At 37.1% G+C, this 14,991-nt stretch overlaps 1 protein-coding gene across 1 annotated transcript in view; it reads left to right on the top strand.

Annotated features, from left to right (window-relative positions):
• LOC140142885 (RNA cytosine-C(5)-methyltransferase NSUN2-like) overlaps window positions 1–14,766 on the top strand; it is a 31,427-nt gene extending 16,661 nt beyond the window's left edge. The window contains 11 exon segments of the mRNA XM_072164906.1: window positions 1,080–1,207; window positions 1,653–1,705; window positions 1,708–1,761; window positions 2,845–2,980; window positions 3,875–3,967; window positions 4,412–4,547; window positions 6,764–6,841; window positions 8,747–8,885; window positions 12,650–12,689; window positions 14,222–14,365; window positions 14,403–14,766. Coding sequence (XP_072021007.1) covers window positions 1,080–1,207; window positions 1,653–1,705; window positions 1,708–1,761; window positions 2,845–2,980; window positions 3,875–3,967; window positions 4,412–4,547; window positions 6,764–6,841; window positions 8,747–8,885; window positions 12,650–12,689; window positions 14,222–14,365; window positions 14,403–14,766 — 1,365 coding nt within the window.
• Window positions 14,767–14,991: the final 225 nt, after the last annotated feature.

Below are 14,991 nucleotides of genomic sequence, written 5' to 3'. Positions count from 1 at the left end.
ATGTCTGATACGCGATGGATCCAGTGTAATCCACAATTGGTCTGACCGGGTATCCCTCTTTGTGAATCTTTGTTGTGCAGTATATGCGTGGTGTATTTTCAGCAGTGGGGTAGAGCAACTTATATTGGTTATTGTCAATCTTGTTTTCGTTCTTTAGTCTCTGTAAGGTACCCAACAACTTCCGCTTGTACTTTGAAGTGGGGTCTCCTTTAAGTTTCTCGTAAGTTTTTTCATCACTAAGCAAGTTGTTTACCTTTTCTTCATAACCGTCGGTAGATGTAACAACCGTGCTTCTACCCTTGTCTGCACCCATTATTATGATTGACTTGTCCTTTTTCAACTGTTTGAGTGCTACTCTTTCCTCTTTGCTAATGTTCGATTTCGGGATTTTCGCTGATTTTAAAACTCCTGCGACTTCCGCACGTAGGTTTTGTGCTTCTCCGGGTGGTAATTTCCAGCTCACTTTTTCGGCCGCGACAATGAAATCCTCGTTGGGAATCCTGTCCACCGACACCGCGAAATTTAAACCTTTTGCCAGCAGTGAATTCTGCGAGTCCGTAAGCTTCCTTTCTGTGTTGTTTACAACCCATTTTTTCAGCTGTGTTCCCGACAAGTCAATATCCGGTACGGCATTTCTTTTCTTCGCTAGATCTTCATTTTTGTCTTTGAGGCTGTTTAACTTCTTAATTTGTCTTTCCTTTGACTTTTCATGTTCCGTTTTGCGTTTGTTTTCCAAATGAAATTCAAGATGGCGGCGCACATCGGCTTGCTCGTGGCCATCGTTTTTACTTTCGAGTGTTTCACATTTTCTGACCCTAACACTAATAAAACACTCTTTTTCACATGGTTTTTTTTTTTGGTTTTTTTTTGGTCATGCACATGTATATTATACCTGAGTGCCCTCCTCCAGGCCATGCACCTTACACACTGAGTAATCCTTTTTAATGAGAGCTAATAGTTATGATGTAAGATTAATATACATGAGAATGAGAGGATATACCCATCCCAAGAAAATATCATTTTTCCTGTCAATCATAAAAAGCAATATAATGACATTATTGAATGTTTTATTTGAGCAGGTGATCACAGAGAAGGCAGAAGTGTTCACAGACTATGAGTCAATACCAGAAGGCAAGCGAAGTAAAATTGTAAGGAGTATGTTTCCGCCTACAGCGGATGAAGCCAAAGACATGCAACTCACAAGATGGTAAGAATGTTATAATCATTACTGGGCTATTCCAGTTAAAATCCATACATCCCCTATGGAAGACATGACCTTAATCTCCCACGCAGGGGTGTAGATTTCAAATGGAGTTCCCCATTCAGGTAACCCCATTTGAAATTCACACTCTCTCTCCCTATGTAGAAGATTAAGGTCATGTATTTCTTAGGGGTGTACGGATTTCAACTGGAAAAGCGTAGTGCCTCGCACTATAAATAACTGCGCTTTTTTTTAAATATATTTTTTGCTGATATATTTACAAGTTTGTACCCCCCTTACAAAAACCTGGCCACGCCATTGGTCTGTCTCTGTATTTTGTTACTACTCTGTTAAAAAATATAACAAGTCCTGATTGGTAGTTTAATGTATTAATGATCACTGAAGATGGTTGAAATTTATTGGTTACAAGATATATGCTTTTATATTGCAGTGTTCGTTTACTGCCTCATCATCAAGACACTGGTGGATTCTTTGTAGCAGTCCTGAAAAAACCCAACATCTACCATGGAGCAAAGAAGCTAAGAAAATAACACAAAATGGTAAGCTGCTGATGATTCATCTAAAGGGTGCAATCGGTGCATGTAATAAGGGCTTTTACAACCTGAATTTTACGCAGCAAAAAGGTAGTCATACTTGTATGATGTACAGCTGAAAAGTGCAAATTCAAATATATTTTACAAAACCAGGGGATGGGGCACTATCCATTTGTCTTCCTTAAGAGAGTGATGTCAGTATTTTGTTGGAATTTGGGTGTGTATACATGCAATCATGCCGGTTCTTTGAGTCAGGGCACACTGGAGCATACACTGACGTCACTATCTCTCTAGGAAACCAAATGAACTTAAACTAAAATATATTATATTAAGCCCATAACTGTGCAACCAGATTTAGTAGGGCTATATGTACACTTGGACACTGGACGCCACGTTCCCGGAACCACCGCTAGGTGGCAGCACACGACTAAGCTTTGAAGGAACACCTGAATTGCTTTCATATGGTAATGCTCAGAGATGCCCGAGATATCTATGATGTAGCCACAATTTTGACATTGTAGCGCATGGAATTCACAAAATAATGAAGAATTGACCCATACTTGAGATAAATATATCTTTAGCTGGACATTTATCCTAATAATGATTATAAAACTGTCATACACTCCTATATCAAAGCAGCCAATCAGAAAAGTGGTTAGAAAAGTATGTGGAATGCATTGATTGTGTATAATGGCAATCTGTGTACGTGCGCTGCTTTTTCGCACAGGTTCCTGTTGCGTAGGATTGATTCATTTTTCGGGCTGGTTGATACATTACATTTGTTTCTATTTTCCAACATTTTCAGGAAAAATTTTGTTATAAAAACAGTAAAAATCACAGTTTTCCTTTCTTGTGTATAAAATGGATTAATATATGCGTATTACTTGTTGCTCAAGAAATTGTACAATATAATACACTTGTACTGAGATGTTGATGGGTCTAATGCACTCTCCCCTTCAGGACTCATGCATTAGTCGCATCATCAACATCTCAGTACGCATGCATTATTTTGTACAATTTCACTTCCAACAAGTGATACGCATTTAATAACATCTAAATATTTAGTAACTCTCCTGGTATTTATTGCAGAAGTGGAATCTAGTGAAGCAGGAGCAGATGTGTCAGGTGACAGCAAAGAAACTGCCAAGGACCAAAATGCAGCAGAGGGCTCAGTGGAAGCAGAGGAGGAACCATCCAGTAGCACTGGAGACAAACACATGGGAGAGTAGGTATCTAAGGTTATGGAGAAGATTGGCAATCACTATTACATGTCAAGTGTGTTAGTTATTGCTAAAATAATTATTGAAGCATGTGAATAAAGAGAGGCGCTACTTTGATCGCAAAAGTGAGGACAGTGTGAGCTCGAGACCTGCATGATGATTGACAGCTGCATATCGGTGGTACAAAAAGATCATTGTCAGACCTTTATTATGAAGAGGGCAGTGCATATACTGCAACTGTTGTCCGGCCCTGACTGACCTGCACTGTTTGTCACGTAGACAGACCGTGACCTGGTCAACGCGTACAAAGCAGGGGATCGCGACTGTTACACAGGTCTTGTCCTCGGAATCAGTATTGGCAATTTGTACAGAGTACCGCTAGCCTGATTGAATGCAGTTAACGTTGTGTAGCTAAGATAATTTCAGAGGGAAGAAAAGGGGCAGTGCAACTTAAAATTGGGGAGCATTTGATAAAAATGGGCAAAAATTTGCCTGGAAATCTAAAATATGCCAACTAGCATCGGGGGAAGAGGTGAGGCAAGGTGTCCACTGGGTAATTTGTGATCATCTCCCACAAACCTGAAGGCGCTAGACATTCTTTTGAGTTGTAAAAACATGACCTTTTACATTTCCCAGGAAAATTTGACCATATACATAATTATTACTTGTGTAGCAATAACACCATTTGATTTAAAAAAATAGCATAAAACATTGTCCCACCAAAGAATCAAAACCAAAATTGTATCTCTGTTGCCTTTGCAAAACTCAGTTGACAAATTGAATAAATTGTACATTTTTACTAAATGTATGGATTTTTTTTTTAATTTTATTTTCTTTTTATTTCTAATAATATTGTAAGTAAAAAATCTTACCATACAATATTCATCTTGACCTTTCAGACCACCAAGTAAGAAGGCTCGTTATAACAGAGGGTTCAAGGAGGATCCATTTGTTTTCTTCCTGGAAGATGAGCAAGTCTGGCCACCCATCAGGTATGTACATAAGTTATGTACATGATCTTTGCCCCCAAACCAGTAAACACCCCATGTATCCCTGAACGGTACTTGATGTATATTCCTACATAGCAGTAAATTACTGAATAAAAAGTTCTTTATTTATATTAAACATCTATGCTACAAATTGTTAGCATTCACCAGAGAACTCTGGCTCCACCGGTGTCTTCAGTGGATGTTGATTGTTGCTCAAGTATGGCCCCAATATCTTGTATGATGACATCAACATGTGTGATATCATCGGAGGCATCTCAACAACATCACAGGTTATTATTGGCAAATATTATTTGTTTTTTGTTACTGCACATATTAATGAAGTACCAATTTACTTGCTGCTATGTGGGCAAAAAGCTAGAGGAATCTATACCTGGTCAATTATGCTGTCAAACATAATGATGAATGATTTAATTTGACCCCAAACAGGAAATTCTATGGTGTTGATGAAACATTCCCAGTGACCCAGCTTTTAACTCGATGCTATGTGGGCAAAAAGAGGAATGTATACCTTGTCAATGATGCTATGAAACAGATACTGCAGACAAATGAAGAGTCACTTAAGGTAGGTTACAATTGGAGATATACGGTACGTAAAGCCATTAACAGGGGAGTATGGGTTTCAAAATAATTGAACCCCAACAAATTCCATTTGACAAACTTACTCCATCAATGGAAGGCTTTTCTTCAATCTTCCACAGGGGTATGACAGATTCCAACCATTAATCATTCTTTCAAATTCCATTCTTCAATACATTAATTACAAAAAGCAGTAACGATTTCTTGTACAGAAATCACAGTCCCGACGACAAATCCAAGTAATCCTACAATGATGAAGGTGAAATTTCTTAGCATCCGTAACCATATTGTCCAATATGAGTGTCCTTTATAGAAGTAGGTGATATCTTATGGCTATTAAAGGCAGTGCCACTGAATGCTCCAATCAATGAGAGGAAGAGGGAAAGCTGAGGAATTAAGATGGCTAACGACATTGTAACTAATACTATAGCCAATCTGAATATTTATTCTTCAAGTAACTTATAACAAGGCTGTGTACCACCATTTATAACGTGGTTGAAACAGTAGGCTAACTGGTAATAAATTGGTCTGGAAACAATGTCTATTTGGTGAAGTTATATTTATTACTCTTCATACTGGTACAGATACATGTACATAAACATCAAAAACCATAGAGCGAACCCATGTTGTGTTCACGGTGATAGCGTGATTGAGAGAGACTGAGAGTGAGAGAAAGATTTCTCTCGCATCTGGTTTTTATTGCCGTCTCCCCATTCATAAACAAATTTCTTTATCCTAACAAAAATCAATCGGAATGACTCAACAGTTTATCTGTATTTCCCAAATAAGAATACCCTACAAAAAAGTATAGATCCCCCATCAACATTCTGCCCTGTTACAAAGTGGTGATTCTCAGACGTTATTCTCTTCTTGATGTGAGACCACAGAGTCTCTACTGGCACATACATTGTAAAACTGAAGACCATATGAGATGTATATGGTGAGTACAAGCAACACTTTCACAAGCATATATATGACCCTGGCTTTGGAAGATTTAGCATGGTAGTGCCCTTCAGAGCGTTACCAAAACATAGATATCTTACCATCCCCATGCAAACATAGAGAGTACATACTATGAACATACCCACATACAACACCAAACCAAAATCTCCTTGGTTCTTCATCTTGTGCTCAAGTGGTAAAATCACACCAATTCCTTTAAATGAATGAATAAAAGTACCGAAGAGGAAAAGAGACCCTTCCCACTGCCAAATAGTGGTAGATATTTGGGGTCAACAGTAGTATCTAAATGTGAAAACATGTATTCAAATGTAATAACAAGACCAATAACAGTAAGTATATCAGCAATAGTAGAGAATGGTGCCAGATCATCCAGGTCTCTAATGCAGCAATACAGCATGCATCATAAATGGGAAGAGTATATCAGGATAAACATCTGGGTACATGGGAACTTTCTCGCCATAAAAATGAAAATATATCTTGTGTATATTATCTGCCATGAAATGGTAATAGACACAGCAAAACCCAAGCTGAGTAAATATGAGGAAGCAATTCACCATGATGCTTCCAATTATAGGATTCCTTCTGAAGTATAGTATGGGACCCTGTCGTAGTGCTTCTTCAAAAACCTGACCATAATCTAATGCAGTTACACAGGCCTTTTCACATAGAAAATGACAGTTCCTGACCATCATTTGCATACATAGTACTGATATAATCCCTATGGCAACGAGGCCTAAAGGACCAACCACTATAATCCTGCTTGCATGACGGCTACAGGTAGCCCAGTGCCTATATTATCCTTTAGCACATATGCATCAGAGTCTGCATATTCGTAGTTGTATGGGGTCACAATTTAAACATATGTGACTCACTCAGAGAAAAACACTTGCTGTGGACATTTAAGCTCTTGGTTTCGTCATCTGCACTATTACATGTAACTGATGAACTCTCAACCCCTTGAAACAAGATGCAAGGAGTGGATGATGTCCTGCATAGTAGAGGGCGCTTTTCAGCCATTTTTTCTGCCATCTCATTGAAGAATGTCTGCTTCTGTTCATAAGGTGGTGGCTGTTGCTGCAGTTTGGTTTCTGTCACTTCATTGTTGTAATATATTCTTCTTTTCACTTTAATTGTCGACCTGCAACACAATGAGCCTTACACACTTTAACAGAGGAAGAGTTTCTTCTGCAGTCTACATATCAACCAACATAACAATTAATTGATGTATCTCATTGACAGGTTATCAATTCTGGAGTGAAGGCATGGTGTCGTAGCGATGCTAAAGGAGTGGATTGTGACTTCAGATTAGCACAGGATGTGAGTATAGTATATGATGAAGGCAGTGGCTGTGCTATGGGGGGATGCCTCCCTGAAATTCACTTTGCCCCCAATGCTGCCCCCCAAAAAAAAAAAATAATAATAATGCTGGTGCCGCCACTGGATGAATGGGTATATTCACACACATTATTGTTTTTCGAGTGGTTGTCTTAATTATCTAGAAGAACTTGATTTATCACTTAATGAACATGAAATAGTAAAATGATAGTTGCAACAACAAGTTCATTTTTGAGGAAAAGGTGACAGGATTTGGCCTGTTTTATGTTAACACTGTTTTGTTTCAGTGCATTCCTGTTCTAGGGAAAATGACAGCCTAAATCATATGGTTACAGCACTAATACAGTAGATAATTACTATTGTTTTCCTAGCATGGATTGTGTGATCGAGAGCACTAGAAGACTATAATAAATTCAGTGTCATGGGGGGCAAGGGAGGGTACATGCCCTAACTTATGTCTTATGGGGCTCCAATTTGGCAGAATCAGCATGTGTTCTGCATCTCAATCTCATCCAAGTGGTTAGAGTCCCCGGGGGGCCACTGTAGTGGTGAAGGGGGGGTATCAGGCGCGTCCGTGGACTCTCAAAAAGCACCCTAAACAAGTATTTCTGAGACTGAAATTTTCACCCCTAAACAAGTATAAGTAGCACGATTTGCTACCATAAACAAATAGTTGTCTTTCACCCAACCCTAAACAAGTAATTTATGCAATTATTACCCCTAAACAAGTAAACACACAGAAACAGGTACTTTTAACCCTAAATAAGAAGTTGCTGCCTTCAAGAGCTTTTTTGTCGATGTGCAAGCGGCTCTGCATAGCCAGAGTCTGGTTCAAGAAACATGTTAAAGCTTACCTCACAGGTCATGCAGTATGTCCAATATTCTCAAGATTTTTGTGCCAATAATTTCCCCTTTTTGGATCACAGGTCCAACCCTTTGGATTGAAATATTAGAATTTATCTTTTGGGATTGGGATGTACTCAATTCTCCACATTTCCAAGAGAATGATTTTGAACTGCAAGTCCAACGCAAAATGACGACCAAAGGCGATTGATTGTAAACCATATTATGAAGTTGGAAGACAAACACGCCAGTGGCCAGTCTCGCTTGGTCCATTTCCTAATTTCGTCTCCATTTAAAAACATCCTAGAGCATTAATTATCATGCTGGATTTACTGGTAAATCCAACCAATCCTGAAACTCATTGATTTATATTAATGGAAAGCCAGCAAATAGTTCCAAATTATTCAATCGGCGTGTTTGTAAATACCCCGGTAAAATGTAACACATGTCAAAAGTTCGTTCACACAGCTTGTTTACAAAGTTCGTGGTTGCATTGGGCAGGAAGCTTATCAAGACTATCATGAATATTGATGAGTTTAAAGAGGTTCAGCCAATTGGAAAGTCTCTTATAGTTTTCCTCATATTGACTCCACAGTTAAGAAAAAGGCATAACGCATGCTGATTGGTTGTATGTTCTGGCCAGGTTGTGACCTTGTCCGGGACCTCGTGTTTAGTATGCTAGCTGGGCCAGTAGGGATCTGTCATCGCGGACAGCTGAAGGCTGGCTTTTGGGGTGTAGTATTGAAGTAGGGAGAAAAGAGCGCAGATTTTTCTTTCACTTTTCAAGAATGAAGGAGAAAGCACAAAATCCCAAACTTGGCAAAACTACCCTAAGTACGTAAGAGCTCCAAAAACATACCCTTTTACACCAATTTTACATGAATTTGATACCTTATTCACGTTACGTTATTAGTCTTTGTTATGTGCCAAAATGATTTATCCTCAAAAATTACCAATTTTAAAATATGTATGCATAATGCATGTACATTTACTTTGTATTGTCTGTATTTGGACTTATCTTTTCATGTTATTTGCATTTGGCAGGGTATACTGTGTATCTTTCCACTACTATCAGAGCGTAAACTTACCATCAGCAAAGACGATGTGATCACTTTACTTACCCAAGAGAACCCATTTTATCATAAGTTTACCAATGAAACACAACAGCAGATCAGAGATATAAGTAAGTTGCAATATGCTTCTGCTATGGTACAATGTACACAGCAGTTTATAATGACCACTTTTAACTAGGGTACCCTCAATTTAATGCTTACTGATATTACAAATGCTGTCTGCAATCTATGTACAATAACATGTAACCCTACATTTGTAGGTTTTACACTAAGGCAAAAAAAAAAGATTATTTGCTTGTCCTCCACCGACTGACCCTAATCTGGAAAATCTAGAAAAAACTTTTTTTTATTTTACTGTATAATACCGACCCTAATTTTGGAATTTTTTTCTTTCAACATTTTTGACATCCTTAAAAAGTTTTTTTACAGCTTCTACACACTTCTAAACTGTTTTAAAAACATGAATGAAGTGGTATACAGTACAGAAATATCCCAATTCACAATATTTGTCCTATTTAGCTAATTAAAGGCATATAGTCGTGTTTTGGCTATGAGCTTTAAAACAAATGCTAAAAAAAAAATCTCGACCGACCAAACCAATTCTGAAAAAGTTGCCATGGACAAGCAAACAATCTTTACTACGCACTCATGGCACTATAAGCTCATTCGTAAAAAATAAGTTCCAATAAATCTCAGGGAATAAATCGGTACGTACAGCTTATGTACAATTCTCGCGATTCACAATAAGGGCGCCGCCAGTGGTTTGCGATGTAATCGTGATGTATCATGGGAAAAGGTCGACATCCAAGTCCGCGCAATACGAATATTACCATGCTATTACATAGGAACATGTGACTATATTTTTAGTTTGTCAATATAACGGTATTACACGCAAATCGATAGAGAAAAAATTAATTGTGCACATTTCAAATCACATTATTAAGTATTATTGAGTATCGATTCGCGTGTAACACCTTTATTTTGACAAACTAAAAAATATTGTCACATGTTCCTATGTAATAGCATGGTAATATTCGTATTGCGCGGACTTGGATGTCGACCTTTTCCCATGATACATCACGACTACATCGCAAACCGCTGGCGGCGCCCTTATTGTGAATAGCGAGAATTAGTAAGCCTTAAATTGAGGGCGCCCTAGATAAAAGTGGTTGTCACGCATAGGTGATAAGTGGCCTTGTGTAATCTACATGAATGGCGAGTAAGATTACACTTAGATTGTTACAGGATCAGCAGATAGGCTAGCCTGTTTCAGAAAAATACAATACAGCACTAATTTTTTTTAGATTAAAAAATATTATCAACTTCTGCCAAATGAAACATAGCTCAGTCCTAATAATTCATTTAGAACTAACTGGCAATGAATTAAAGTTTAAAATCATTATTTGGTCAAATTTGTGAATTACAGGCCAAAACATATTTTTAGGGTGTTTTTTACATGCTGTGACAATTACGACTAAAGATTTGTCCGAAGTCAAATTTCACTTCATGCATTCTATTTTTTGGAAAAGACATGTTCCCTTCTTATAAACAATCATTGAATTAAAATAGCACAAAAAACTGAAAATTTTGGCATGTACTCAAGATTCTGAATGCTTATACTTGTTCCAAGTCTTTGATTTTTCTGGCTCGATTGTCAGAAAACAGGACGATATCCATGGGGTTTTTTTTTGGGGGGGGCGGGTTTGAAGAAATTAGTAATATATTGAACCTTTTTCTTTTATTTCCAGTTAATACAAAATGATTGATTAGGATTAAACTATGTTTCATTTGGCAGAAATTGATAATATTTTTAATGCCTTAAAAGTTAGTGCTATTTCTTTCTGGAATGGAGAATAATTTCCACCAAAGAGCAAGTTAGAAGCATGTGTTTTAAGCTTGAAATGGTTACAGAGGTGACCAGTTTTAACCAGTGTATCATGTCGAGGGCTTATAACCCTTATAATGCTGAGGTCAAAATCGGTTAAAAACATGATACTTCTACAAATTCCTTTTTTCCCCATAAGTTTTCTTCATTTCATTATTGAAATTTGCATGAAATGGTCATGCATATGAGTACAAACATTCCTAGTATTGGACCAGTGTATGTTGTCAATGAGCAGAGTATAATACTAGAATTGTACATAGAGTGAATAATCCATTTGAATGGTGACAAATTAATTTTTTGCATCAGTTAACATGTATATAGTGCATTTGATAAGTTTGCTGATATTTGCCATAAAATTTGCTAAAATTTAAGGGATCTGGAATGAGCGTTTTGACAGTATTTTTTGTTGGACATGAGAGTGCATCAGACATATCGAATTGCATTCTGAATGATATAAAATGTGTATTACATTGCGAATTTCAAAAAATCAAAATTATTTGATATCAGAAGGACATTCTTTGTATTCAGAATGCAATTCGATATGTCTGATGTGCTCTAATGTCCCACAATAAATACTGTCCAAACGTTCATACCCCATCCCTTAAGCATTGTGAATTTTATTCTAACAGCAGTATGAAAAAATTGTTTCAGATGTACCAACATAGGTTTTTTAGTCTCATAATGTGACACAATCTGATCCAATCAGACCAAAGTTGACAATGATGAAACTGAAATATATGAAAAGTCTGTTTCCAAAAGGCGCTAAATCCAATAGCTGCCTTGTGTCACATTTTTCTGGTATATTTTAACATTGTTAAGTTTAAGTGACATTTAATGATTGGAATGGATAATTATGTTTGTAACTCTAGCTTATTTTCTATTTTCAACATCATATTGTTCCCTAAAAATTCTCCAATGCAAAGTTTTAAAATGGCTGCCATTGGATTTAACTCCTTTTGGAACAAAAATAATTTTCTTTTATATTTATTATTTTCTTCTTCGCAAAAATAATTTTCTTTTATATTTATTATTTTCTTCTTCGCACAATATTTGGAAATATTTTTTAAAGATAACTAAAAATTGTTCCAACTATTCTAGTGGTCCAATGTTATTACATTGGCAAGGTTAACTTACTGCTACTCTTAGGAATATCTTCAAACTCTTCATATAAGGAACAAAAAAAAGATAATAGGTAGAATTTATCTTTTTGCAACTGTGTATACCGGAGACTGGAGATTTCTACATCAATAAGCTTAGGTAATGAGCAAGTTAGTAAGGCCAAAAAAAAAATGATTGTTGGCTTGTCCTCCACCGACCGACCCTAATCTGACAAATCTGGAAAAAGTTTTTTACAGTTTCTACACACTTCTAAACTGTTTTAAAATCATGAATGAAGTGGTATGTATATACCCCCAATTCACAACTATTTGGGTTATTTTTAAGATAATTAAAGGCATGCAGTAATGTTTTGGCTATGAACTTTAAAAAAAAATAAAATCCCGAATGACCGACCGACCCAATTCTGAAAAAGTTGTGGAGACTAGGACAAGCAAACAATCTTTTTTTTTTTTCTTTTTGGGCCTAATGGATAGAATTTTATCCTTTTGCAACTGTATATACCGGAGACTGACTACATCAATAAGCTTTAGGTAATGAGCAAGTTAGTAATGGGTTTAAATTTCAAATTTTGGTCTGAGTGGATCAGAATACCATGTATCAAGGGCTCAGTGCACAACTGCCATATCCATTTAATAGCTGCCCTGGGCAATGTTATTCATAAGCATGATTGCATTTATACACAACTTTACCCAGGGGAGCTATTAGAGATATGGCAGTGTGGTACTACACCTTCAATCCACATGTAAAGAGTAAAACCAATTGTTGTAAGCAAAAGGTTAGTGATAAGAAAAACTTGAGCATTATTTGCACTGTGATACTATTATTGACATAGCTAATAATCTATTGAATGGTCTATTCTCTCTCTGACAGCCCAGGGAAGCCTCATATTTATCTATGACCCCAAGCAAAGGTGAGCACTATTAATTTATGAGTACTATTTAATTATTGTTTAAGCTTTTATGAGCATGCATGTCCAGTTATGTCTTGATGAAGGAACATGGAGCCTATTCAAAATATTTTCCCTCAAAACATATTTTAACACCGCAATTGATATATTATGCCATTTTTGGACTCGGTTTACAAATATGTTGACATTGAAATTGCCCTGAATACTTTGTAATATTTATAAGGTAAAGTTAAATCGAATCCTGAAACTTTAATGCGACAGTTGCGTCTGGTAGCTCCAAACTTAATCAGGCATCTGATTGGTCATGTGACAAACTTTGTAATATTATTTTATTTTAATGTTGTCAGAAAAGAATGGCACATTTCTTGAAAATCTGAGTTTTTCAACCCCTAAAAGTGTGATGGGACTCATGGGAGATACTTGCACAGTTGCCAAAAACACCCCTTTTCACTTTTTAGTACAATATATTTATTGTGTTGTTCCCTATGGGACATTGACATCACTGGCCACCAAAATTACTTTTCAGATCCTGCATGCCAGCATACATACATCAATATCAATAAATGAGTCTGGCCAGTGTTGCTAATTATTGTCAGCCCAAATTGAGGGTAAAATCTTCAAAAAGTCACCCAATTTATTTACCTCAACCATTGTTTTCTATGGGCTGGAAAGAAGTGTAATCCCAGTAGCCAGTGTCAAGGAGTCGCTCAATATTTATGTAAACCAGTAGTTTCTGTCAGACAGGAAATGGTCAAAAATTCTGGTGAAAATCTTCAAATTTCGCCCAATTGGGCTCTGAAGTTACATGTGTGATAACCCTCACTCTACCATTAAAGATTTGTAACCAATTTGGCTATTCCAGTTGAAATCCATACACCCCCTATGGGAGACATGGCCTTAATCTGCTACATAGGGAATGTGAATTTCAATAGAGTTACTTCCATTTGAAATCTACACTCCCTGTGTAGGAGATTAAGGTCATGTCTTCCAAAGGGTTTGTATGGATTTCAACTGGAACAGTCCATTGTGCAATGAAGTATCGAGTCAATAAAAATGGTCTTATGTCAACAAAATGTGAACTTTGATCCTCAATAGATTAGAAATAGATTGCTGGATTCCGATTATAGTGTAATGACCGGTCAGACTGACTTCTAAATAATTGTGTTCAATAAACGAGAGATACACAATTTTAATTGTTTCATTCAAGCATTATGTTTATGTTTTTAATGTACATGTATCCTGAAAGAACAGCCTCTTCCCGTCAAACACAAAACTGTTTACAGAAAATGTTTACTCCCTATTCCAGAAAAATACTGTAGAAATTGTGTATAAATTGTTGACAAAGTGCATATAGCCATAAATTTTAATAACTTTTCCTTCACTTTGAAGCAATTTATACACAATTTTAATTTTTGTACACTTTTGCGGGGATTACTGAATGGGCCTGTAAAACTATATAATTCAAAACTGTTAACAACAAATGACTCGCTTTGCTCTATTAAAATTAATTGTCCTTATTTTTTAATCTTTTGCAGTGACCAAAACTCAGAAGATGTCGCTATCATCATCTGCGGATGGAAGGGTAAAACATCTGTGCGTTCATTCGTTTCCAAAGGAGACCGCCACCACATCTTATGCATGTGCGGTGTCGCTGATCGACCATCTCGCCGAGAAACCAGGCAGCTCCAGGAATGGTGGTAACAATGCTGCTGCTAGTGCAGGAGGGAGTGAAGCTAGCACAGGGGAGAAGGAAGTAAAGGAAACAGATGGAAGTGGGGAAGCAAAGGCGGAGGCAAGCACTGGTGCTGATATACCAGGAGACGGGGTATTGTCGGGAGACAAAATAGAATGCGATAGTACTGAGAATGAAACCACCAATCAGACTCAGTCTGTGGTTTCCATGGCAACTGATAACCCTGAACAGAAAGCAGACGTTCAGGATGAGAAGCTAGAAGAGGCAGTCTCTTCAACACAACAGGGTGATGGGGCAATGGCAGAGGGTGTAGTCAGGACTGAAAGCAAACAAACTGTGACCTGCTCAGAGACTAGTGAAGCTGTGAAAGAAATGGACACAAAATGATGCATATTTTTGGTACATGTATTGAAACAAAACATTATGTTTGAGCAAAGGTAGTGTCAAACAAGGCTCTGTTAAGATAGGCGATACTCTACTAGCGGTATCCTCATGGGCAACTCATTACCAGATAAGATACCTTACACTTCCCATAATGCATTTCTGTGTTCATTTTCTGTACTGATGAGTTGCTATCCAGTACAACATGGGCAATAGTGACCAAGGCCTGTA

Source organism: Amphiura filiformis, chromosome 2 (genome assembly GCF_039555335.1).
Source record: "Amphiura filiformis chromosome 2, Afil_fr2py, whole genome shotgun sequence".
Lineage (NCBI taxonomy): Eukaryota > Metazoa > Echinodermata > Ophiuroidea > Amphilepidida > Amphiuridae > Amphiura > Amphiura filiformis.
The sequence above is the reverse complement of the archived record's forward strand: the minus strand, read 5'-3'. Positions and strand labels throughout refer to the sequence as shown.